General features: G+C 48.7%; 1 protein-coding gene across 2 annotated transcripts in view; it reads right to left on the bottom strand.

The window, feature by feature from the left end:
- SUSD6 (sushi domain containing 6) overlaps positions 1 to 26,008 on the bottom strand; it is a 92,845-nt gene that overhangs the window by 29,365 nt on the left and 37,472 nt on the right. For both annotated transcript variants that reach the window (XM_045822515.1, XM_045822516.1), the window contains exon 2: positions 20,230 to 20,430. In XM_045822515.1, coding sequence (XP_045678471.1) covers positions 20,230 to 20,350 — 121 coding nt within the window. In that variant the 5' untranslated portion in view covers positions 20,351 to 20,430. The remainder of the gene's footprint in view (positions 1 to 20,229; positions 20,431 to 26,008) is intronic.

Raw genomic sequence — 26,008 nt, 5'->3', positions numbered from 1 at the left:
AATTGGTTCTGAGTTTTCATTCTGCTTGGAAAGGCCGAGTCCCTGGGGAGACCAGGACGAAAAAGGAACCATCCTCTCAGCATCCACACTTACTGAGTTTGTGGGGTCTGAGAGGCAAGCGGGCTCCCCTCCAACAGCCAAATGGAAAACATTTGAGGTGGAGGGAACAGCACAAGTGAGCGAGGCACCGGGGCACATTCCATGACGCATTATGGGAATGATAAAACTCCTGGTCAAGGTCCAGGACGGAGCCCAGAACAGGGAAGCGGTGGGACAGCAAGCTGAAAGCACAGATGAGGGTTATGCTGCTGAAGAGAATGGACCCTAACATAAGCCTTATAGGGAGAGAGCCCTGAGTTTGTTTCTTCTAAACAGAGCAGTATGGTGCTTCGTGTCTGAGATTCTGAGTCACTGGGGCAGCAGGGCGGAAGACAGATTTGAGTGAAGGGAGGAGGGTAAGATGCCAGAGACAAAGGAACCCAGGAGCCTGGTGAGAGACGTGAGGCCTTGGCGTCAGCAGTGTTAGCTTCCTCCTGGGGGGGCCACCACTTATGCCCCTGACTGGAGTGAACCTGCTGGCTGCCCACCCACCCGCCGCCACCACGGACGCCAACAGGGAAGAAGAGCTCTGGTGCTTTCACGCTAACAGAAACCCAAGCGTCCAGTGGAAGTGGGGGCTTTGGAAAGGGGATGTGCTTCCAGAGTCCCCATCACTGGTGAGTTCTGGCCCTCTCAGACAGCGAGCTGCAAGGAACTAATGAACTCAAGATCCAAACGAGAGTGTACACCACCTCAAGGACAGGCTGCTGTGTTCTGCAAAATGCCTGGAGATGCTCCTGAACCACAGGGGTCTGGAGACGGTGACAGAAACCCCTGCCTGCCCTCCCCCATCCTCTCACACACCCTCCCCTCCTCCAAAACAAGAAAAACTAAAAAAAAAAAATTCTATTATAAGGATAGATGTGAAAATGTTCTATTCAGGCTATATAAATGTTTTTGAGAAGGTATAAAATTTTTAAAACTATTCCTAGTGGCCAAAGGGCCTGGGAAATGGCAGATGCCACCCACAAAAATACATTCCATAACTTCTCAAAGAAAATGTAAGAGCCTATCTTTATGAAATCTGGAAAGGAGTTCTTAAGTCAAATAAAACACATTCCAGAAGGAAAAAAAATACTAATCAAGCTGACACTGTAAAGCAGCAACAGTTCTCAGACTTTGTTCACACGGGCCCCTTCACACAACTGAAAACGACCGAGGACCTCCAGACAGCTGCCTGTGTGTTACACCTATCAGTATACACCACAGTTGAAAATAAAACTAAAAAAATTTTTTACTTTTGACTTAATTTAAAAAACAAGAACAATAGTCCCAGATGGTGTGGCTCAGTGGATTGAGTGCTGGCCTGCAAACCAAAGGTCGCCGGTTCAATTCCCAGTCAGGGCACATGTCCGGGTTGTAGGCCAGGTCCCCAGTAGGGGGCGCATGAGAGGCAACCACGCAGTGATGTTTCTCTCCCTCTCTTTCTCCCTCCCTTCCCCTCTAAGAACAATAAATATCAGAGTGACCATGTCAACACATGCCATGTAGCCTCTGGAAACGCTCCCTACACATCTGTAAAAGAATGAGTTCAGGAAGGCAAACAGCACCTTAGTAATAATAGGAAAATAGTTCCGACCACGTCAATCTCCAGAGAGGATCTCACGGACCCTGGAGAACCACTGCCAAAGAAGTAAAATGATCTCCAAACTGGGAGAAGATAATCAAGGAAATACAAAATTAAAGCCACATGGGGATTCCATTTTACATCTATCGAAGTGGCAAAAATCGTAACGAGACCAGCTTCTGCAGAGCATGTAGAGAACTTAGAAGTGTCTTACACATCACTGGAGGTGTGAACTAATATGGCCAGTCTGGGGCGCTACTTGGCAACATGCAGAGTTGAAGGTGGGCACGTCCAGTAATCCAGCGGCTCCACTGCTAGATGTGTACATCAGAGGAATCTTGTGTATGTACTTGGAACACAGTACAAGCACTGTAGCTCCTTACAGTACCATCCCTAACAGTGACAAACTGAAGTCACCTACACATCCACCAGTGAGAGGAGAGGCACGGATTTTTCCAGTAGGTTAACACAACGGAATGCTACACTGCAGGTAAAACAAACCTGTCGACATGGCTACATTCAAAACAATGTTGCGTGAACAAAAGGAGGCTATGGAAGATCACACACATTTTAAAACATACAAAACAACACTCTGTCCTGCATAGGAACTCGTGTTTAGGAATACAAAACCTGTGTGTGTAAATGCACGTGTACACACAAAAACACGGAAGCACGGCTGGAAGAATACACATTAACTAAGGACACTGGCAGGAAAAGATCTGTCACAAACATGCCACAACATTAAATCTGAGTGGCAAATACCTACACATGATATTAGTCATACATTTTAATGTATGAAAATTTTCTTTGAAAAACTGAAAATAGGGTAATAGATTTAAAATGGCCACCTTAACACCAAAAAAATGAATCTAATGCACAAAATAAACTGACAAACAAAACAGAAACAGAGGCACAGGGGCATGGAACAGACTGACAGCTGCCGGGGGGAGGGGCGAAGGGGGAGGGGGGCTGGATGAAAGGAGGTGGAGGGATTAGTAAAGGAACACTTATGCATGACTGGTAGACACAGACAACAGTGGGGGATGGCCAGAGGGAAGGCGGATGGGCAGAGACAGGCAAATGGGGGGACATGGGGACATCTGTATCAGTGTCAACAATAAAAAGAAAGGGGAAGAAATGGGCAGAGGACCTGAACAGACGTTTCTCCCAAGAGGACAGACATACAGATGGCCAACAGACATATGAAAAGATTCAGCATCACTAATCATCAGGGAAATGCAAATTAAGACCACAATGGCATAACACCTCACACCTGTCAGAGTGGTTTTCATCAATAAATCAACAAGTAAGTTGGCAGGAATGTGAAGAAAAGGGAATGAACCCTTGTACACTGTTGGTAAGATTGAAAATTAGTTTAGCCACTACAGAAAACAGCATGGAGATACCTCAAAAAATTAAAAAGAAAGCTGCCATATAATCCAGCAATCCCATTTCTGGGTATTTATCTGAAGAAAACAAAAATATTTTATTAATTTGAAAAGATATATGCACCACCACGTTCACTGCAGCATTCCTAGTAATAGTGAAGATATGGAAGCAACCTAGATACCCACCAACAGATGAAATGGTAAAGAAGATGTGATACACACACAATATTGTTCAGCAATAATTAAGAACAAATTTTGCCATTTGCAACAGCATGGATGAACCTAGAGGGTATTATGCTAAGTGAACTAAATCAGACAAAGACAAACACCATATGATCTCACATGTGGAATCTAAAAAAAACAAAATAAATGAACAAATGAAACAAAACAGAAACAGACCCATAGATACAGAGAACAAACTGAGTTGCCAAAGGGGAGGGGTGAGAAAATGGGGAAAAATAAAAATAATGTGTAGATATAAAGATAAAATAAGTAAACTTGTTGAGAATTCAAAAATAATAAAGTGGCTATTACCTGGAACATTACTGCACGTGTAAGTGTTAATTCTTTTCACTATATAAGTATTTTATAACAACCCAAACCTAACACATGTCATTTCTTAGCAAGGTATTCGGTAACTTTTCTAATCTTCACAACTACTCTAGGTCCCATTTGGTCTCAAAATACAGACCGAAATTGTAAGTTTCACCAAGACTGCCAAGTCCTAGGGACTTACCTTTTCCAGCGCTCTCAGTGTATATGATGCTGAATCGCAAACCCATTTCCACTCACCCACTGATTGACCCCGGACCCCTCCTTTGAAAGCTAAACTGCCAAATAATATCTATAAAAACACCAAACAGTCAGAGGGAGGTGCAGTAACTCTGAGCACGGACTTTGTTCTAAAGGTGCTCAGCTTTGACACCCCACCACCTGCTCTCAAGTCAAGGTGGCAGCCAGAATGACCCAGGTGCTGTCAGAGTCAACTAACCTCGCATTACTTAATATCCACTCCTCCCATGCCTCCTTAGTTTATCCCAAGCCCTTAGACCTCAGGAGTGGGGCTTCTATGACGTCAAACCCGGGTTCCCACTCCCTAGTGCTCCCCGAGACATGGACGGTCCCAGTATTCCCTCAGGGTGGTACAGTGTTTCTCCAAGGGCAGGCTACTCTCACCGCCTGCCACAGAACTATGGCGGCAACAGCTTCTGCCTCTAGAACGGAACAAATGAAACCTGCGCCCCTGGTTTCTTTTCAGGGGGGAGAAGTGAAGGGCTGGGAGCCTGTTGCATATTATTTAATAACCTTTTTAAGGACTGTAGATTGCCGGGCTGCACCCCAGACCATATGAATAATTCCTTGTGGGCATGGGGTGTGGGAGTCTAATTTTAAAAGCACAGACGAGCTGGAAAGCATCATCCCAGAGGAAGCATCTGATGCAGGAACCAAACCCAACTACCTTCTCTGCACCCCAGAGTCTCGGCAGCCAGATGCCAACCAGACTCCCCTCCCCCCTCCCCAGCTCTCCCGTGGTCGGGATCCTGCCTTCCCACCAGGCCCAGTGTAAGTCTCAGCTCTTCTGGAAGCCGTCCTGGATGATGTCGGGTTAATTCTCTCCTTTCTAACAGCACTCAGTCCCTGAACCACTCGAGAGGAACAAAGATGTGCTCCGTCCTATCTGTTCCCCAATCAGACTGTGAGGCCCTCAGTTCCTGGCAGACGGCCCAGTGTACATGGAACAGCTTTTTAACACTTAAGTGGTTGAAATAATGCTAAGGACCATGGCGTGGGGAAGTCAGTATTAAACACACACACACACACACACACACACACACACACACTGTAGTACAAAAAATATTATATTTGCAATGGGAGGACCGGGGTTCAAATCCCAGTTTTATCCTTTAATGGCTATGATAAGTTTATTGTGAAGACACCAATGTGAAAATATACAAGAAACTGTTTTACATCTTGTCAGCTGCTGGTAGTGGTAAGCTGTTACAGCTATTGCTACCTATCATTTCTCTGTTCTCAGAGGTGGTTCATATTATTCATCCCTCTTTAGAGCCAAGAAAGGGAAAGTACAGAAATAGGCATTGCAACCATAAAAACACAGAGAAAGCAAGCCTCAGAGACTGCTGTTCCCAAGGTCTGTGGGTAGCCACCACCCTGCTGGAACCTCATCTCCTTAGGCCTCTGTGCTTCCACCAGGGCAGGGAGGAGGTGCCAGGGAAACACTCAGTAACTAGAACAGTGCCTGGCACAGCCCAGGAGCTGTGCAAACAATGTTGAGTGCTGAGAAACTTGCATATACTGCCTGGGACAAGAGAGCATTCATGGGGATCCTTTACACCTGTGCACCAAGAACTAAGCAAGCAGAGTTTTATAGGGGCAAGGTGAGTAGGACTGAGGCCCCCCGAATGAGTGGGAACTTAATCACAGCAACAGTCTTAGCTTCTGGGAGTACTGTCAGAGGCCATCATTAAAATCCTCTTCAAACCGCTCTCCTAGTAAATGGAAAGGCGAAGTGCAGTAAGCACCCAGCTGCCTCAGATTAAAGCAGGGCAGTGGGGTAAAATGAAAAACAGAATCAGGACTTCCCATTACTGCTAACAGGAGGGTGTTCAGAAGGGAGGAAATTAATGGACTCATCAAAAGGCTGGTGATTTCACTTAAAATGAATTAAATCGATCCAATCTTTCACCATTTCAACAAAGACCTAGGGTTACTTAATGCTTGAGCTGCCTGAGAGCTGGCTACCCAGACAGGATCAGAGGGGCTCAGTGACCATCAGCCACGGCTGGGAAACCTCCCCTGTGCCCCTTCAGACAGAGGCTGGGCCACAGTTCTGCGGCGGGATGTGCTGGTGTCCTTCCGCCTGCCAAGACCCACAGCAGGAAATAAAGGCTGAAAACAGGTCAAATTCGATCTGAAGAAGAGCAACCTCCCCTAGGACGGTGCAAATGTTCTGTGAGTCACAGCTAGCCTAGATAGTGGACCAGGGAGAGAAAAGGAAACGGTTTGAGTAGGATCTTTTGTGATCTCCACAGGCACACCCCAACCCTTAATACCCTCGACATACAAGCGTGGAAGGCCCGCTCTGCCAGAGTGCAGAGGAGCTGAAGTGAGTACAGTGAAAGGAGAGGGAGGCAGGATGCAAGGCAGAAGAGATGAGGAGAGAAAGGCAGAGCAGGACAATCACACCAAGTCAGGGAGAAGGGGGGAGGAACTAAGGAAAGGAGAAGAGGCACATGGGTACAACCTTCTATCCTATTCTGCCAGCAAACACTGACACAGGCCCACCACAGCACAGTGCCAAGCAGCGAAAAGATGCGCACTGATGGCCCCCAGCACCCTGGGCACTAGCACTGATCAGCCAGCCTGCTAAACCTCCCAGTCAGATGTGGAGACCTGGGGTACAGGGAGCGGGACCCGACAAGAATGCCGAGTCGTTCCTCTCTGGACACAGGTTTTAAGGAAGCAGCACAACTGCAGAGGCCAGAGATGCTCTAAAAAGCAAAGTAACTCAATTCCCAAACTTTTCTCTAGTTTCACTTTCAGCAAGCCCATCTCTGAATGGGATTCTGATTCAGTAGAGCTTATTAACAGAAGTTCTCACACACCTAAAAAATAAAAAAGCAAGTAATAGGCAAGCAATGTTCCTGACCCTGGGGGAGAAAGTGGTCAGAGGAATCCAGGCTATCAGAGCTCAGAGGGACATGGACAGCTAGTCCAACCCTCCCTTCAGCCTTGAGCCAAGAGAGGGGCCTGCATTTACTGCTCATCAGAGGTGGTGCTGGAGCTGATGCCCGGGACGCAGCTCAAGGCCCTGCTCTTCACACCACGGCCCCAAGCTGTGGAAAAACTTCCTAAAATGCAGACATTCAGAACTCACTGCTGTATAGAGGGCAGAATAAGAAGTGGAAGGAGGAGATAGAGGCCCAGCAAGGGATGACCCAGCGAGGGGGACCCACCAGTCTGCCTCCCATCTGGAGGATAACTCGCAAGGACAAGAATCAGACCAGAGAAGGTAAGAAAGAGACCTGCCAGCATCCTCCTTCATCGTTTAACCTTTTCCCAGTTTTCACATTACGCTGGTCCACCTGTAGCATCCTACTTCTGAACCACCCCTCTCTCCAGTGCACTTAAGGCCATTCCATTTCTCTGTCTCCACCCGATCAAAACTTGCTCTGAAAAAGGTAAGATGGGCTTGCTCACCCAAAGTTCCCAAACTGGCAGTTCCCAAAGTGGGGTCTCCAGATCACCCTCTGCAGAAATGCAAATTCTCAGTCCTTATCCCAGACCCGCTGAATCAGAAACTCTGAAAGTGGTGCCCAGTGATCTGGGCCCTTCAGGGGATTCTGATGCACAAATGTGAGACCCAGTGAAACACATAACCTAGAAGGTTCAGCCTGTTGTTCTCTCTCAAGTATGGGAGCATTAACTGGCACACCTGAATGACCTCTGGAATTTCAAGCCTAGGAGCCCATATGGCTGCCACTAGAAGAAGGAGGAGTGTCCCAACTCAGCGCATCTTTCTCCTGCAGCTAGAGTTCAAGACCCTGTACAAGAATGCACACAAACTAACTTTTAAGCCTTGACCAGAGGCGAGAAAGCATGGGCTAGGGGAGAAAGGTCCTGATGGGCCTCACGTGGTACTGAGGAGCAAGCAGAACCTCTCTTCCCCAGGCCTTAGAAGGAATGAAGGTGGGCCAGCAGGTCCAGCCCTCCCCCTGACTGGAGGACTGACACGAGGCCAACCTTCCCAGATGCCATCCTGTTCAAGGTAGGACACAGTGCTGCTTCTGCAGAAAGACTGTCCTGGGCCGGACAGGCCCTCGGGGAGGCTCCCGAACCCACCTTCCTGGGGCTTCACCACAGGCGGTGCAGAACAGAACAAGCACCTTCTCTGGGCCTTCCCAGCACTCTCTGCGGCATATCAGAGTGGCAGGTAGGTTTCTACAGGTGTGTACCAGGGAGCTGGCATTGGGGTGCAGAATCTGGCACCGCAGGTACCACCAGCCACAACCTAAACAGAATTAAGAACCCTTCCAGCTCCCTTTCTGCTTCCCTGCTCTTTGCCCCAAACCTGCCCTGATTAGCCCTCTGCTTCTCCAGCTTGTACCAGGTCCTCATTCCCAAGAGGGACGCTATGGCTTCTCGATGGAAAACGAATGTTAGATTTCTAGGTTTTTCAAAATTCTATGACACCCTTGGCTGAGAAGACCAGTTGTCTGTAAGAAAACATAATTTTAACAATCCTCCCTTTCCTTTCTCTAGTCCCGGAAGTGAGGCATATCATACTCAGAGGTCCAAGCTTTAGATTTAGACTCCATAGATTTGGGCTTCAAAGTCAAGATTTGGAGCTCTGTTGGAAACTTCAGTTTGATCCCCGCCAGGGATGGATGAAGGATTAACCAGTTAGTGTTAACTCAGGGTTTTAAGCAATTCAGAAAAGAGATGCCAACTAAAAAGAGCATTATAATAATCCCTTCAATTGAAATAGGCTTTTATTGTTGACCCAGCAATTTTACATACAATACCTCACTTAATCCTATTAGTCACAACCTGACTTTTCCCTGCAAGGCCAGGGTCTGCCCCACTGCTGGCAACAGAGTTTCTGAATGCCAGGGAGAGGGGCCGCCAGGCCTCTAAACTGCCTGCCAACAAGGTGCCGAGAACACCAGCACGGAGAATGGGTTCCTTTGCTGAAAGCCACTCTAAAGAAACCTGAGACACCTCTCCGCTGGAAGTCACAACAGCTCTTTGCACCCCTGAGCACGTCAAATCACAGACAGCCCTCACCCCACTGTCTCCGGTTACCCCGGCCTGGTCCGAGATGAAGAGTGCTGGAACCCGTCTGCAGGCCCCCGACGCCAGCTGCCCCTCCGCTCTCCCTCCCTCTCGGGTGGTTGGGCACCTCCCGCAGCCTCTGGCCTCCCTGGGGAATTTGTGACTCCATCTAAGACCCATGTGGGACCCTGGGCCGTACTTCAAACTGGTTGAACTGAGGGGTCCTTGTCGGACACGCCTCACACAGGCCTGCGGGGCTGAGGAGGAGGAGGATGAAGGGCCTTCCCCAGGGCCCCCCTCCACAGCCTCACGAACCAACCACTTCCTGTTCCCTGGGCACACAGGGGCCCGATTGTCATTCTCCTTAACCCCAGTCTTCTCCACCACTTGTACCAAAATCAACACCCTCCTCCAGCCCTCCATTTCCATGTTTAGACTCACTTAACCCTTAATCCATTACCTGGTGTTTGTTTTTTCTTTAACCCTGTGATCTTTAGGACACCCCAGCACACAGCACAGGAACTTGCTCCTCCCCTTCCTCCTCCCCCTCTTCTTCCTTCTTCCCCCTCCCTCCCTGGTGACTCTGTCAACTCAAGAAGACATCTGCCTCCACCATCAGCACCTCACCCCTCTGGCTGCTTCCCTCAAACTGTGCCTTTGGGGATGTTCCGCCCAAATCTCTGCAATCTTAGGCTAAAGCTGCATTTTATTTTTCTCTTTTGAAACTCCAGCTTCTCAACTTCAAAGAAGAGGAGCGTCAAGATGAGCAGGACAGACACTCCATAACTCCCGCCTCCCCTCCCCCCAGACTGCCCCACCGTGCTGGCCTGGCCGCACCGCCACCAGTAAGTTGCCACACAGTAACAATGGTGATACCACCACAACCCTATATGGTAAGTATGTGGCTACCCCCGTCTCACACACTAAAAACCAAGGGACATCACCTTTGAGAAAGGCGCTCAAAATTACACAACATGTTAGTGGCAGAACTAGGATCCTAACCAGCCTGTCTGGCCCGAGAGACTGCACTCCTGCCCTTACTATGCCGTCCGGTCTCCCCTACTCACTAGCCCCTCCCTGCCCGCAGGTCTTGAAGCATGCGTCTCTCCCGCCGAGGAGTCTTCCGTGACCTTCCCAATCTGAGTCAGGTACCCCTCATCTGTGTGCATTCTAGTGTGAGTCAGTGCCTTCCCTGATGACCGCACGTCTCACACAGAACTGCAGCTGGCACAGGCTTGGCACTCGGCAGGCGTTCAACAAGTAACTGAAGAAACCAGGGCACTAAACCACCAGCTCCATATTCTTCCTGATGCAGAGTGCCGTTCCTGGCTCCGCCGCCCTCCTCTCACAGGCTGACCGTGAGGACCACACCACATGTCATAACTTCCTTTGAGATCCAGCCTGGTACCTTGTCCCTGAAAGCTCTCCAGGGCATTACATGTCTCCTGCTGCCCTACCTGCCCCCTATGTCAGCACACACTGCCTAAAAGAGTTAGTGCCATTCACAAAAACACCAAACCCAGTCTGTCCACTGCAACCCTGGCAACCCTCGGTGGTCATCTGGGACAAGCCTGTGGGATGCAAGTGTCACGATCTGCAGAACAAAGGCTTCAGGCGCCCCAAAGCCGCAATCCCCGTAAGTCTCAAGTTCCCCAAAGCTGTCCAATCCCTTCAAATTAAAGATAGTCATGACTCTGGGGAGCAGAATCCTGTCCATCGGAAACCTCTCTGACATGCTCCCAGAACAAAGACCTGAGACCAGGAGCTCCTACTAATTCCATTCAAAAAACAGACACAGCCCTGGCCCAGCTGGTTGACACGTCACCCCGTACGCCAAAGGTTGAGGGTTTGATCCCAGGTCAGGGCACACATGGGAGGACACTGATCGATGTGTCTCCCCACTCCCCGGACCGCCATCCCCTCTAAAATCAATAGACATATCTTCAGGTGAGGATTTAAAAAAATTGTTTTTAAACACACACACACATACACACACACACACACACAAAGCCTACTCTCCTTCCTTCAGACCCTGCTGATTCTAAGGGTAAAGGGGCGGATGGTGTCTCACAGGGGATGGGACTTTGAACTGGACCTTAAAGGATGAAGAGTAGTTTGGGCAGGAGGGGAGAAGGCAGGAGTCCAGCCACAGGAAGAACAGGGTAACACAGGCTGGGGGGTGCTCATGTCCAGGAAAAGGGGAAAAAAGGAGTCCCCTTAGCCTTGACTTTAGGGACTAAGCTAGAGGGAACTGTGGGTGAGAAAGGGAGGCCAGACCCATCTAGGCTGCCCTTCCCCGGGCCCTCTCCAACGGTAAGGTATGTTTCAGAGCCATTTGTCCACATGACCTTTACTCCCCGTGGGTAAAAACGGTCTGCTTTTCCTCCCTCCTCATCACTGAAGGGGACCTCCACTGGGTTTGAAGATCTTCATCCAGGTGGAAAGTTGGGACACTCCACAATAAACTCCTCCAGGCAGCCTGCCCAGCTCCACTTCTTTGCCCTCAGAAGAGCCCCAGCCACATGCATCCCCTGAAGCATGGAGACACTTTCACTTCCCAGACCCTCATGGGGAACCGTAAATCAGCAGGAAGGCCCCACCACAGCTGCGGACGTGTCCTTCTGCTCCTCCTCCTCCTCACGTACAGGACGGGCCGTGACTCTGCACCATCCTGCCTGGAGTGACCCCTCCCCCCAGCATGTTCTCCAGGATGTATCTGTGGGGTCCACCTGGGATGATCATTGGCCTAGTTACAGCAAAGTATAAAAAGCTGTGACTCTGCTTTCAAGGACCTTATTTGCAAACACAAAACTAAGAACACAGAACGAGAACCAATACTGAGACACACGTGCATAGGAGAAAAGACCTCAAATATCAAAGACTAAAGGTGTCCGCTATATGAGGGGTGTACAGAAGAGATTTACACAACCCCACTGAAGTCATGGGCTAAATCCACAGGCCGTTCACCAGCAATTCCGAGCAGCCACACATGGTTATCAGGAGCCTTAGTGGGGCTGCATTGGCTGAAGATGCCACAGGGTCCTCTGTAGTTTGGTCTCCAAGGAATTGAGATCGACTGGGAAGCAGAAGCATCCAAGGCTTCTCCCTCACCCGTCCCGCACCTCCCTGTTTGACAACATCGGCGCTCAGTAAGCACTGCCAGGCGGTTCCCTGCGCCCGCTCAGCCCCTGTCCGGCCTGTGGCAATCCCAGAGACATCCTCCTGGGCCTCCCACCACTCCCGGGCCAACAGGGCCAAACTGTCAGAACTCAAAGCCAGTGACAATAAACACACAGGTCCTGCCCTCTCCCAAGGAGACATGTGTCCACTACACGTGAAGCCCTGATCACATCAGGCCCTTTGTGTTTCATAAAGCATTGTTTACTCATGATAACATAGGCTCCAGCAGGATTATTTCATAACCCTGTTTGTGCTTGGCCATAACTTCCTGAAACACATTTCCCTTCCTGGGTTGAAATGCCTAAAATAGTTTGTGAGTTTTTTTTTTTTTAAAAGCTTTACAAAGAAGAAAAGTATTAAAAGGGATCTGTGTATCTGTTCTGCACTACTTCCAGAATTTTGAATGATTAAACAATAGTACTTTAAAAGACTTGGCTACTGGCAAAGCTTAAAAGTCAAAGAAGTTAAACGAGGGAGAAATACCCATCTCTGGGGCAGCACATGAATCTAGGTGGGAACGGCTCTTAGAAAAGGAATGCTGCAAATACAGAGAAGGAAAGTAAGAGGAGGCAAAGGGTGACCCAAGGGAGAGAAGACCAGGGAGCTCTTATTTTTTCATTCTGACATTGTATTCTCCCAGATGCATTTAGGAATCTTCTGAAAGGTAGTCCTTCAATCGTATCTTGGTGCTAACGAAATAAAACATGTCTTTCAAAAAGCAGATGCTTGGCATCCTCAAATTTATAAGGTTTCAAAAACGACTCCAGAAGTCCCTAACAAACAGCAGCTTTGAGGAGCGCGGGCCCTGACATGCCGACAGGACAGCCTCGCCGAAGGGAGCGGCTTGTGGGGAGGCTGCCTGGTGGGCCCCAAGCACCAGCACTGCGCAGGGCATTCCAGCTCTTTTCCACTTGTCTTCGTGGGTGGAAGGCCAAGATGTGGCATTTGAGAATTAAAAACGTGAATTATAGATAACTCATGCAGTCTGCAGGATGTCCTCAGTCAAAGCTGAGAGACTCGAAGGATGCAGAAAAAAAAATAAGGAACTTTCTAACCCTGAGCCTGTTTGAACTACTACTGGGTTGGCCAAAAAGTCCATTACGTTTTTTCCATACAATGGCTCTAGCAGTGTTTAGGTACCTTTAACTTCATTCAAAACAATTTTGTTAGGTTGTATTGTGACAGCTGTCATATCAGTGCACATTAAAAGAACGCTTATCAAAATTGGAGGATTTTTGTGCAGTCTGTTAACATTGAAGATGGAAGAAGATACGTAACATTTTAGCGTATTATGCTTTATTACTTCAAGAAAAGTAAAAACACAACTGAAACACAACACACAAAAAGGTTTATCTAGTGTATGGAGAAGGTGCTGTGACTAACTGAACGTGTCAAACGTGGTATGCGAAGTTTCCTGGTATATTGACATTTTGGCCAAATAATTCTCTGCTGTGGGGCTGTCTGATGCACTGGAAGATGTTTAGCAGCACCCCTGGCCTCTACCCACTAGAAGCCAATAGTGGGAGATAGCTGACATTCTCAAAATACCCAAATCAATAAAGTGATTGATGAAAATGAAAAATGTCTCTTTTGTTTTCCAGTAAAACGTAACAGACATTCTGGCCAGCCCAATAATTAGCCGTGGTGTCAGAAGTACAAGTTGTACCAATTGGTGCTACAATCTGATCTTCCAAGCCCGGGATTACTTCTCTGTATGCCAGGCACTATCCTAAGTGCTTTACATACATACTATCTTATTCAATCCTTGAAACAATCTTATGAAGTAGGCATTATCATTCCTACTTATTATTATCATTCCTACTCTAGGGAAACATCAATAGTGAGGGCAGGAAAATTACCCAAGGCAACACAGGCAGCCAGGAGCAGAGGTAGCATTCAAACACAGGCACTGTGAGTCCAGAGCCCCTGCTTTTCATAAGACTGCACAGCCGCTCCAAAAACCAAGGGGTAGGGCTGGGGCATAATGACAGTGAAATACTGCACTGAGCTGTACTAGTGACCTCAGTGGCTCCATGAGAGCTCACAGGTGGCATTTGCCATTTTAAGGCATTTATGAATTGAATCCTATCCTACCTGACAAGAGATAGCTATGTGAAGAAACGCCAGAGCTTTTTTCTTTTTAAGATTTTACTTATTTATTTTTAGAGAAAGTAGAAAGGGGGAGAAAGACAAGGAGAGAAACATCGATTGTCTGCCTTCCGTACACACCTCGACCAGGGACAGAACCCACAACTTAGGCATGTGCTCTGGCTGGGAATCAAACCGGCGACCTTTTGCCTTGCAGTATGACACCTAACCAGCTGAGCCACACTGGTCAGGGAGAACCCTAGGGAAAAACCCTAGGTTTTTCAATAGTTGTAATCTCAGCCTCATCTCCCAGTGAATTCTCATTTCGTACTTTAGGTTTGCTTAAGGGGAGGCAGGTGAACGGGGCTGGGAGAAGTCAGCAGCCTGCACCCTTCTCACTCACACCACACTGCAGACAGGTCGTCTCTAAATGCCTCTGTCCCTCTGGGCCTCAAAGCTAAACATGAGGTGGGTCAAGGTCACCCCTGATCTGGCCACTGTCCAGGCAGCCAGCCACAGCAGCCCAAGCCACCTGAACTGGGAAGGCTGCTCAAACCCTCTGCAGGCTCAGGCTTCTGACTGATGAGGAGGAAAGGAATCTTCCAGTGGTTAAGAGGGGGTGAAGAGTTCAAGTACAAACCTACTAGAAGTAATTAAACCCTAAGTGCTAACCCTAGTTTTTTTATTAGCACTCTGGGATTCTCTTTTGCAGAAGAGTTGGGCAAGGAAGAGGATAACCTCCAAGCTCTGAAGTTAGCCCAGGACAGTGGGGCACCTCTGCCTGGCAAATGGGATCTGTGTTTAACAAGAGCTTTAACCCAATCAAGACCACTCGGGTGTTCAATCTGGTGGACTCCTGGTTTCTTTTGCTCACAAGCTAGAGTGCAAGATTTGTACCACGTGTTTGTTCTGTCCTAAACATGGCACAACAATTAGCCTGCAGACATCTCAATGTCTTTTCATGACACCAGGATGTAACAAGCCCTATAATGACCTACCCAGCCTCCTTCCACAGCCCTCCAGTCTTTTTATAGTCACAGGTAATTACACCATGGAGAGATCACTCCCTTCGTCAGCAGTGTTTACAGCTGAGCCGAAGATGCTCTCAGTATGTTTTCGGAACTACGTCCTCATTTAGCAAACAAGTTGCTGGGGTCCCTATCAATCCTTCCCCAGACCAGAGCTGCCTTGACAGATCTTTTGCCTAAACCAGGAACCAGACAATCAAGGGCCATTGTAAATAAGAACAGAAACCACCACTGAGAGAAACCTGGTAACTCTTGCACCCTTTATCCGGGAGAGAAAACTGATGGTGCTTTTCTTCCTTTGTCAAAACAATCTCCTAAAGGTTGATCTGAGCGCTCCAGTAGTGCAACACAAGGAATGGGTCTCCCAGAAGCCTGCGCCTTAGCACAGGTAACGTGGTTCTCAGCAGACAGACCATGGGCAACAGAGTCAGACAGACTGGGCCAAATCCCAACCAGCATCACTATGTACAATTGCCAATCTCTGAGCAAGTTATCTAACCTCTCTGTGCCTCTGTTTCTCATTTGTAAAACAGATACATGACCACCTACTCCAAAAGTCCTCTGAGAGCTCTAAACGGGACGATGACACAGAGCCTGACAAAGAAATAATGTTCTGTATGTATCAGTTTCCTACCTGTCCTCTCCTCTCAGTTCAGTGTACAGCACCTGACTCCAGGTCCCTCAGAGATGGGGGTAGGGGGGCGTGAGCCAGGGCCACCTGTCAGCATCTTTCTTCCGTGGCAGTGTCAAAGCCACAACCGCATCGTCCCCCCGAGAGTGCAGTTCTCCGTATTTTCCTTCTTCAATGAACCCGAAGTGCCTGGCTTTCTCTCTACTGTGCAGAAATACAGATTGCTGCTTTCCCTGCTATTTTAAATTTGCTTTAGGTTCTTGTGTGATGTTTAACATGGCCTAAAGTGGCAGAGCAACATTTTAAGGGGAAAAAAATCAGACACTAATAAAACACTGAGTTTCAACCCTGGCTGAATGGCTCAGTTGGTTGGAGCATCGTCCCATATACCACAAAGATTGCAGGTTCGACCATCGATTGGGCACATACAGGAGGCAGCTGATCAATGTTTCTCTCCCACACTGATGTTTCTGTTTCTCTCCCCCCCACCCCTCGTCCCCCCTTCCTTCCCCCTTCTCTCTCTTAAAATCAATAAATGTATCATTTCCTCAGGTCAGGATTTAAAAAATTAAAATCCTAAGTTTTTTCAGTAAATATGCCAAGGAAGGGGGCAAAGAATGAAAATCAAAAGGTTTTTGCATGAGTCAGCAGGCCAGCTGGGTTGAGACGTGGACCATGCAACCATGGAAGACAAAGGAGGCCCTGGAAGTAATCGATCCTGCCTCACCCGTCAAATTTCACACCTTGCCCCAACCCCAAAAATGACTCTGCATCTTCAGTTTTGTTTTCTAAAGGCAGCAAATGAAGTCATCCGCATCAAGTCTCCTGCCCAGCATGACTCAATAGTGGGTCACATACCATCTCTGCTGTTGTCGTTTGGGATTGTTATTATTACCCCACACATATTATATGTTGAGTGCCTTCCAATCATTTTTAGTCGTCTACACACCACGGAACTAGCATGCTCAAGTATCTTGTTCCCGTTTTATAGAAGAGACAAAGAGGTCAAGTGACTTGCCTGCGGTCATACAGCAAGTTTCTTGAGATCACAGGTAAAGGGAAGGAGCCGTGAGACCTGGGAGAGGCTGCTGCACAGCTGGGACCCCAGTTCCTCTCCAGCCCCGACAAAAGGCAAGTTGGGCAGTAAGAGCACTGACCTTATTTTTAATTCTGATCTTCCCTGCACGGGGCGACCAGGTGTGAAGAACAGGTACGCTTCCTTTGGCCAACCTCAATTGCTTCTCCCATCTCCACTAAAGGAACGGCCGAGGGAAGCGCCACCCAAGGCCTGGCACCTTCTCCTTTGTAACAACAGACCCCGAACTAAAGACAAGAGAAACCAGGATGGAAAACTGGACTCCAAACATGACATACTTTTATTCCAGAACTCTGACGTGTGTCTTCGTAAATGAGTTTTTTCTTATAAAGCTGAGCAGCTATGACCAAGACTATGCAGATGAGCTGCCCCCCAGAATATGCCCACTTTACCAATGTCCAGTGGGACCCTCACAGGCGTGAATGTGCACATTCACACAAACGTATTCAGGGTCTACTACGGACCACGGATATCCAGGCTGTGTACTTCACAAGCACCTCATTTTACAATGCCTCCCAACTGGGCACTCAGGGGCAGCTCAGAAACACAGGAAGAGGAGGATGAGACCTTTCCTGAACTAAACTGCCTTTCCCTGACTTCGAAGTATCTGAGAATATCAGTTTCTTGGCAAGCCTGAGTGGCACGTTGCTCGCAGCAGGCAGGGCCATACAGGTGTGCTCTGGATTTCAGGCCAAGGAGTGGGCACCGTCCTCCCCCAGAAACCACTCCAGAGAAGGGGGGAAAACGTTGGCAGCAACTCGGTGCGCTGGATCTAAGAAATGGCACAACTCCTTCCCCCGCCTGCACCCTGCTCTGCGCCAGTACACATGTTTTACGGGGATTAGAAAGACTTGGGGGTGGGAACAGCAGCAGAGGGAAGATTCTCTGCAGATGGGAGAGGGAATGAAAACAACAGAGCCAACTTTCCCATCCTGAGTTGAACCCACACTATAGACATATTTTTCCACCCTGTAGAATAATCATCCCTTTATCCAGCCAGGCTGGAACCATCAGTCCCTGATAATTGATTTCAGACTTTAGATGGAAACTTGGGAAGGTGTGGATAGTTGGAAAATGGGAAGAGGCAGGGGTGAGGCCCACAAAAAGGAGGGTGTGGTGGAGGGGATGACTGAATGAAGATAAGGAAACTAAAGATGTCAGACACAGAGGGCAGACCCTAATCCTGCCAGGAAACAAGCCAAGACCGCCTCCCGAGTGGAGTCTGGGAGGGGGACAGTCGTGGCCCGGGCCCTGAGACCCTGGGCAAGTGCACAGCCTCTCAAGTCCGTCCTAGCTCCGGGCCAGTCCTAGCTTCCTTCCTTCCTGCTGACCATCAGTCCATTCATACGCCTACTTATTGAGCACCATTTGTTCTAGGCTGGGGTAGAATGGCAAATCTATTCTACGAAGGGCAAAATATTGTAAAGTCTAAGTATTTTAGGCTTCGGGGGCCACATGGTCTGTATCGCAACTATTCAACTCTACCACTGTAGCAAAAAAGCAGCCGTAGACAGTACGTACGTTAATGAACTCTGCCATCTTCCAAAACAACTTTTTATTTGTGGGTATTGACTGTGAGTTGCATACAATTTTTATGTATCGTGGAATATTATTCTTTGGACTTTTTTCCAATTTTTTAAAAATCAGAAACCATTCTTAGCCCACAGGCCATAGAAAAACAGACAGCAGGTAGGATCTGGCCCGCGGACCAGTTTGCCAACTTCTGCTCCAGGGACACAGTGGTGAGCAAGAGAGGGTCTCCACAGGCTATGGGTCTGCACTTGCCATTCTAGAAGCTTCCTCTGGCTTTGGGGTGGCCCTGTGAATGTAGGTCCTGCTTAGTTTTGTTGCACATTGGTGTGGGCTGGCCTTCCGCTCCTGTGAAATCTCACATAACCACGAAGTCCACACTGTGGGATCCCAACCGCTAGAGGCTCCCTTGGTTGTGCCAGGGGCTTCTCACAGCCAACGAAGTCTCAGGCTTAAGGGAAAGGTTTATGTCAAGTGTCAGAATGAGGTAAATGAGAGGCAGAAAAGGAAATCTGCATGTGGGTGGTGAGGAAAGCTGTGATAGAACAAAAAAAATCAGTAATTGTTTCTCCCAACAATTTGGGAGGAAAAAATAAGATTAAATGAGATCGTACGATTATTATGTATATGTTGGGTAAATGGGTGGTGGGAGTTAACAGAAAGGGAATGAAAGAGATAGCGCTGAGCTATGGAGACTCTTGAAGCCACACTGTATCACACCTGTCTCCTCCAAAGCCACTTCCAGACTCTACTCCAGAGGAACACTGGCCGAAGAAAACTGCCATACACATGTCTCTATGGAACTCCGATAGGGGCACCATTATTAACGAGCTTAATCATAACTGAGACCCCTACCAGTGTTTGCAGATACAGAGGCAGGTTCTGCAGCATCACCCAGAGGCCTATAATACACAGCCAAATACGCCCTTTCCAAAAGGGGTACCGGGTCTAGAGGACCACATGAAGAGAACCTAGAAGGGTCTTCAGAGCACTGCTAAAGGCAACAAAGACCATGCAGACCTCAAAGGCTCACCTCTGTGTTTGCAGCTCTGTTAGGCAGGGCTCCTCTAGCTTACAATTTTCAACCAGAAAGTCCTTAGAACCATGGAAGTATAGACTGAGGGTGCTAAATGTGTCCCTAAAGGTTATCCAGGCCAACCCTTTCATGTGACAAATGCAGAACTGAGCCAGAGAAGGAGTAAGTGGCTTGTCCAAGATCACAAAGTTTGTGGTATCAACAACCAGGGCTGCTTCACTAACGTACAACACCTGCATGCTTTACTTATTCGGAGAAAAACAACAGAACAAGAATCAACTGATAAAGGAGCTAACATTCAGCAAGTGTTATTGTGTTATCTCAGTCCATCTCACAACCACCTCAGGCACTGTTATTTAGCCATTCTGCAGTTCAAGAAACTGAGGCATACATAAGTTGAGTCTTGCTCAGGGTCACAGCATCAGCAAGCAGCAGGACTGGGTCCTGAACACCGGCGGTCTGGCACCAAAGCCAGCACCCTCCCCTGGACATCATGCTCTGAATCCCTCCCCTCCGTCCCGCCTGGTAATTACAGCAGCGGGGAGCAGGGTGACAATGCCGTCACCAGTAGAGTCCCACACAACCGTCCTCCACCCGGGTCACTAGGCCCCTGGGTGGCACACCAGGAGTACCGGCTCCCTGCTACACCACAGCACCAAGGCCTCCCCTCTAGGCTCTCCCTCTAACTGCCTGACAGACAGAGAACCCCCTATCCCGGGTTTTGGGGGAAACAAGGGTATTATTGTGTCCTGTGTCCTTTCCCTCCCACAGACAGAAGGCAGGCCGGACTCACCTGAGGCAAACCCTTCTCCAAGGAGGGTGCTAAGGATCACCAGCGGAAGGAACACTCCATGTCCCACCAAGGCCGCGGCAGACGCTGAGGTGCTCTTTGGTGCTATCCTGCCATGGCACATCTTTTATCCGTCCGAGTTATTTTAAAAAGAAGAAAATTAAAAGCCAGAAGAATTCTAAAGTCAGCCAGGGGTAGATTCACCTGTAGAAAACAAACAAAAAACAAAGCATGAGTGAAGTGAAAACTTTACCCACATGTTAGTTACAAGCAGGCACTTCGGTCAAGAAGCCTCATGTAAGCACACACAGAGTTGAAAGAATTCTAGCGACCGAGTTCCTGCTTTCAGAGGAAGACACAAGCACGTAAGTGGCTTTTCAACTCCTTCCTGGGGAAATACCAGGCCTGAAACAGCTGCCATCAGTGTAGGCATCTAGGAGCCAGATACTTGCGATAGGACAAGGAGACAGACACCAGCTCACCAGCTCTCCCAGAGATCAGCGGGGCACAGCCGAGCTTTCAGAGACGGCCCAGGCGCTGCCTGACGGCCTGCCTCAGAGGCTGCAGCAGCGAGGAGAGAGGCAGCTGCTGACACAGAGCTGCTACACCGGAGTCTGGCTTTGCATTTGCCACTTGTACCCAGAGTAAGTTCAACTTAACCAGCAGAGAGAGAGAGAGAGAACACAAACACGTGTCTTAAAGGGAGAATACACTGCCTAGAGAAGGAATGCAGCAGTGAGAGCCAAGGGCCCCCAGCTTGGCCTGCTCAACTGCCTGAGGCTGGATGAGCCCCTGAGGATCTGGTTCTGGCTCTGACTTAACAGCTCACAGGTGACCCCAGAGGCCATGCGAGTTGGCTGGACCTGCCGATGAGTGGTGGCAGGACAGCTATAATTGTTAATAAGCCCCACCACCCACTCTAGTTCAGACAAAAACTTCAGAGGAGCAGGCAGCATAAAATAAAAAATCAGGGGTCAAGACTTTTAAGGAAGTTTATCTGCATGCCTTTAGGGAAGCAGTTGGCTTGATGATACACTGTGATATGGGCCTATTCTATTTTACTTAACTCATTTGATTTCATTTATCCTAGTTTATAACATGTATTCCAAATAATAAGATTACACTCCTTTTTTATTTTAATTCCATACACACCTCCTTCTCTATTAAAAAGACCTTATGTAAACAGACGGGAAGCCTACCATCTGCAATCCCAATAAAGGACGCCCCTGAGACTCTGGCAGAGATATTACCCAGACCTGACTTTAATCCACATTTGCAGCCTTGACTGGGGCCTATGCTCTCCTTATAAAAAGTTACTGCAAACAGCAATGCGCTGCCCAGTCCAGCAGAAAAGCAGCTGTGAGGGTCTTCGATGAGTAGGAGCCTGGGGTTCAAGAAGAGAGCTAGCCCCTGGGATCTTACCCACTGCCCACAAATATTTGTGACTGCAATCCTCTGTCCCAGCCCTTACCCACACTCCACATTGAGCCTTTACAGCTGTACAACAGGATGGTTCCCAGAGAGTTCTAGGGGTGGGGTCTGTGAGTGACCCAACACAGTATATAAAACTGTGTGTATGTGAATGTGTGGAATGTGTGTACACTTATGCGGCTAAGATCCACAGAGTTAGAATGCCAGAATCCAAATGTTTCTTATGTTATAGCCAAATTACTCTCCAGCCTCAGTTTCCTCATCTGTCCAATGGAGACAATAACCATGTGTCTTCACAGCATTGATGAAAGGATTAGGATCAAAGTACTTGACTCAGTGCCTGAACTTTACAAGTCCTCAGTAAACCCTGGCTGCTATTGCTACTGTAATTAATAATGAGATCTGAGCTGTGGGACCTTGGAGGTTATCAGGCTTCACCTTCTCATTTGATGGATACGAAACCAGGGTCTGAAGGTTAATGGATGTGCCCAGGGCCACCGGCCAGTCAGCACTGGGCCCTTTGGTGCTGCTGTCTTACACGCAGCCACTGCAGGTAACCCCACCAGCGGTCACCGTTCCCTCAAGGCAACCACCAGTGGATCATCAACGACACCTGCTTATGTCACATCCCAGCACATGCACAGCAAATATTTCTGTAGTGAATGGACGAGGCCAGATCAGAGTGGCGCCCAGGTGTTCGAGGCGGAGCGGAAATCATCAGGAAAGACTGCCCAGGGGAGGTGACGCTAAGCTCACTGCTGAAGGGTGTGCCTAATGAAAAAGGAGATCCAAACACAAGCGCGTTGAAGCAATGGGAGCACAGCCCTCCTGGCGGAGGATGGAGGCAGAGGCTCGGCTGAGGGGTTTAACCTAAACCCTGAGACCACGTGGACCTTACAAGGGTTAGAAACAGGGAAGTGACACCGCCAAATTCATTTAGGAAGCTCATTCTGGCAGGGATCTTAGAGGACTGCGGGAGAGGGAGAAGCTACATGGTAAAGAATTTTAAGTTTATTATTTTATAATTAATGCAGAGCTCTTTGACAGTATCTGTCAAAATGCACATATTCTCTAACTTGTCAATTGTGCTCCTAGAATCTACCCTCAGAAATCTCACATGCATAGTGATGTATACATGCAAGATATTCACTGCATTATGTGTACTGGCAAAAGATCGCAGGGAGACTCGCTAAATAAGGGGCCGTACACGCATAGAGTAAGCACTATGCAGTGGTTTAAAAAGAACTGGGCAGTTCAGTCTGTAGTAGTACAGAATGGCTTCCAAAATTCATACGTGAAGAGAACCATTTGTGCGTATGAGTGTATGCTGAAAGGACACCCTCCCCCATCGCCCCCACACGTGCATTGAAAATCTCTCTGGAATAATGCACAAGATACCCATAGCTAATAACTGCCTTCAGGAAGGGGAACTGAGTGGTTAACAGAGAAGAAAACTCATTTTTCACTGAATGTATTCCCTTTTAATCTCTTTGAGTGCTGAAGCACTACCTACTTAAACAGATAAAACATAAAACACAATCAACGCCACAGGGTCACCCTACAGACCACCTGCTTCCTTCCTCCACAAACTGACACTCAGATAAGCCCGACCGTTCCCTCTGACAGGAACACAGTCACTCTCGGGGCGCACACTGGGTCACCTCCTGGAAGAATTCTTTTCTGGCACCTCACACCACACTCGCCTCCGGCAGAGCTAACCCCGTTCTCCCCCACCCACTCATGTCAGAAATACTTGTTGTGCACGTGCTATGACGTGGCACGAGCAGGTGTCCGTCTCGATGACCCGCTGTTTGCGGCCCTGAGGGAATGGTGACCGCCTGGTAGGGCTACCTGCTGTGGCTGCATACAGAGGAGCCAGTGCAGAAGCAGGGAGAAGACGCACACCCACGAACTCTTGTTTTGTTTTTAAAGAAACAGCTGGCTCCTCCCTTATGGCCAAGGGACCAATTCCACCATGAAGCCTAAAACCTGACCAAGTGCAGAATGAATGGGGTGAACAAAACAGGGGCTTTGCACCAGAAAAAGAGGGACGGGGCAGGGGGGCAGTCATTGGAGCGTCTACATGCAGGTCTGGCCAAGGGTCAGTGCTTCAGAAGCAACACAGAGAAAAGTGAATCCCCACAGCCCCAGGGTGTGGCCCACAACACGAGAATCCAGCTACTGTGGAGAAAGGGTCACACTACACATCTAGTAACTTTAAGAAAGGCTCTCTTTGAACACAGGAAGGAAGGGAGAGACGGAGGGAGGAAGGCGGGAGGCCTGTCCTTGAACTGTGGCTTTAGACCAAGTCAAAAGAAAAACACGTTAGAACAAATCATCCCTAGAGAAACACATGGGCAAAAACTTCGGAAAAAAAAAATACATTTCACTTCAGTATTCCTTTGGTGTGCTAGTGATTACTTCCCCTAATTAAAAAAAAAATATGATTAAGTAGAATGCGGGCATCAGGAGGGTGGAATAGGAAGCTACGCTGTTTGATGGGAACAGAGCTCCAGTTCCACGAGATGGGAAGAGTTATGAAGACGAACAGCAGTGACGGTCGCAACAGCACTACGAATGTGCTTAATGCTACTGAACTGTGTGCACACTTAAACGTGGTTAGGATGGTCCATTTTGTGTGTATTTTACCACAGGAAAAAAAAAGGAAAACATTAAGATTAAAGAGGTACTGGGAACTAAGCTCCATGTTCAAAGCCTGCACTCGCCCAGCCCTGCAAGGCCCACACCACCTACACTGACAGGTGAGAAGGGGGGAGCCAGCCTGGGGCGACGGTAAGTCCCACCCCTGACACCAGCCACAGGGCTGGTCAGGACGCGCTGGCTGCCACTTCCACATCTAAAAAGGCTCTAAGGTTTCTCTCAGTCACAGAATTCTTCCCAAACTTCTCTTTGGGTAAACTATCTCTTCCTCCAGCAGCCAGCTCTCCCCTCCCAAACACGGAGTAAGGAGTCACGGAGCATCTGTGCTCACCCTTCTTATTTTCCTTCTTGGGACGAGCGCTGCTGCCCCAATAGAATATGGTAAAGGGAGACACCACGAGCTACACTGTCAGCCCCTCAAGGGCAGGGTCTGGCCCCTCCCGCCTCTGTAGAGCCACATCACCAAAAGCTGGGTGACTGTGCCGGGCTGAATGTGATGTCACGACCCATCAGATCCTGTCCACAACGGCCCTCCAAGAGGAAGACCACTGCCTTAAGCCGTGGCTCTAATCTCGGGGAAGCCACTTACCTCCTCTCTGCCCTTTTCCTCATCTGTAAATTGGTATTGTTCATTGCTTTGAATATCTCACTAGTCTCCGGTGAGGCTCAAAGAGACACAACATGAGGAACTACTCTATACACTGGAAAAGACTCAAGTCCTTCTATGTACAGGCTGAGCTCAGAAGCAATGATGGAGGGAGGCTATCTGAGAAACTTCTCATCATAAAAGCGATGACGACAAGTATGGGAGGTTTACGGTGTTAAGGTCAGCCTGGAACACGAGCCCAAAGTTCCCATGGTCTGTTTGCTTGCTGTTGTCATAGATGCTTCCAGGTTACCCAGAGAGCCTCCTAAGATTCAAGGTGCCCTGGAAGTCACCTTCAAAAACAGCTGAAAGCCTGGGGAGGCAGCAGCAGTAGGTGGGGCCAGCCGTGAAACAGCAAGGGCACCCAGGCTCCTGGACACCCCAGGGTCCAGATCTCCTCAGGCCACGTGGCGGGCTGCACTGGGGGTCTACCCTGCAGAGAACGCCACAGTCCTGCTGGAGGAACAGGGTTGGGTCGCACTCTAGGGAGCTCTCTTCCGGGAGGCACAGGGGAACGTATGTCAAGGCTGGCTCCCAGATCCCAGGGGGCGGTTATCTACAGTTCTGTGAGGTCAGCCTAGTTCACAGGTGGTTTTCAGGATAAATGATTCCTGAAGCTTGGCCCATTTCTCCATTAGTTAGGAGAGGGGACTGGATCAGTCAAACCAACATAAACTCTTTTCTTGCCTCAAATGAGCCCAGAAAAGGAATGGTGGTGGTGGAACGTCTAGAACAGGAAAGCTTAATCCCCTGATTAATCTTCCTTGACCCTGACACTGCTGCGTGTTGGGGGGAGACAAACAGTTGGTGTTCGAGAAGTGTGAACAGAATTTAATTAGTTAATTACTTTCTGGAGTGTACAGACAAGAAGTCCCAACTCCGTGAAGCCCAGAGTTCCCCAGAGCAGAGTGGCAAGAGAAGCAACCAGCGTGCTAGGGAGGCCCGCCCTTCCCTCTCCCTTTTTTCCCTTCAGCGTCTCCCCTCTTCACTGCCGCCCACCCTGAAGTGGCTGAGCCAGGGCAGCAAAAGATGTCTGAATGTTGA

The sequence above is a fragment of the Phyllostomus hastatus genome, unplaced genomic scaffold (genome assembly GCF_019186645.2).
Source record: "Phyllostomus hastatus isolate PE091 unplaced genomic scaffold, TTU_PhHast_1.1 phas_scaffold_501, whole genome shotgun sequence".
Classification (NCBI taxonomy): Eukaryota; Metazoa; Chordata; class Mammalia; order Chiroptera; family Phyllostomidae; genus Phyllostomus; species Phyllostomus hastatus.
The sequence above is the reverse complement of the archived record's forward strand: the minus strand, read 5'-3'. Positions and strand labels throughout refer to the sequence as shown.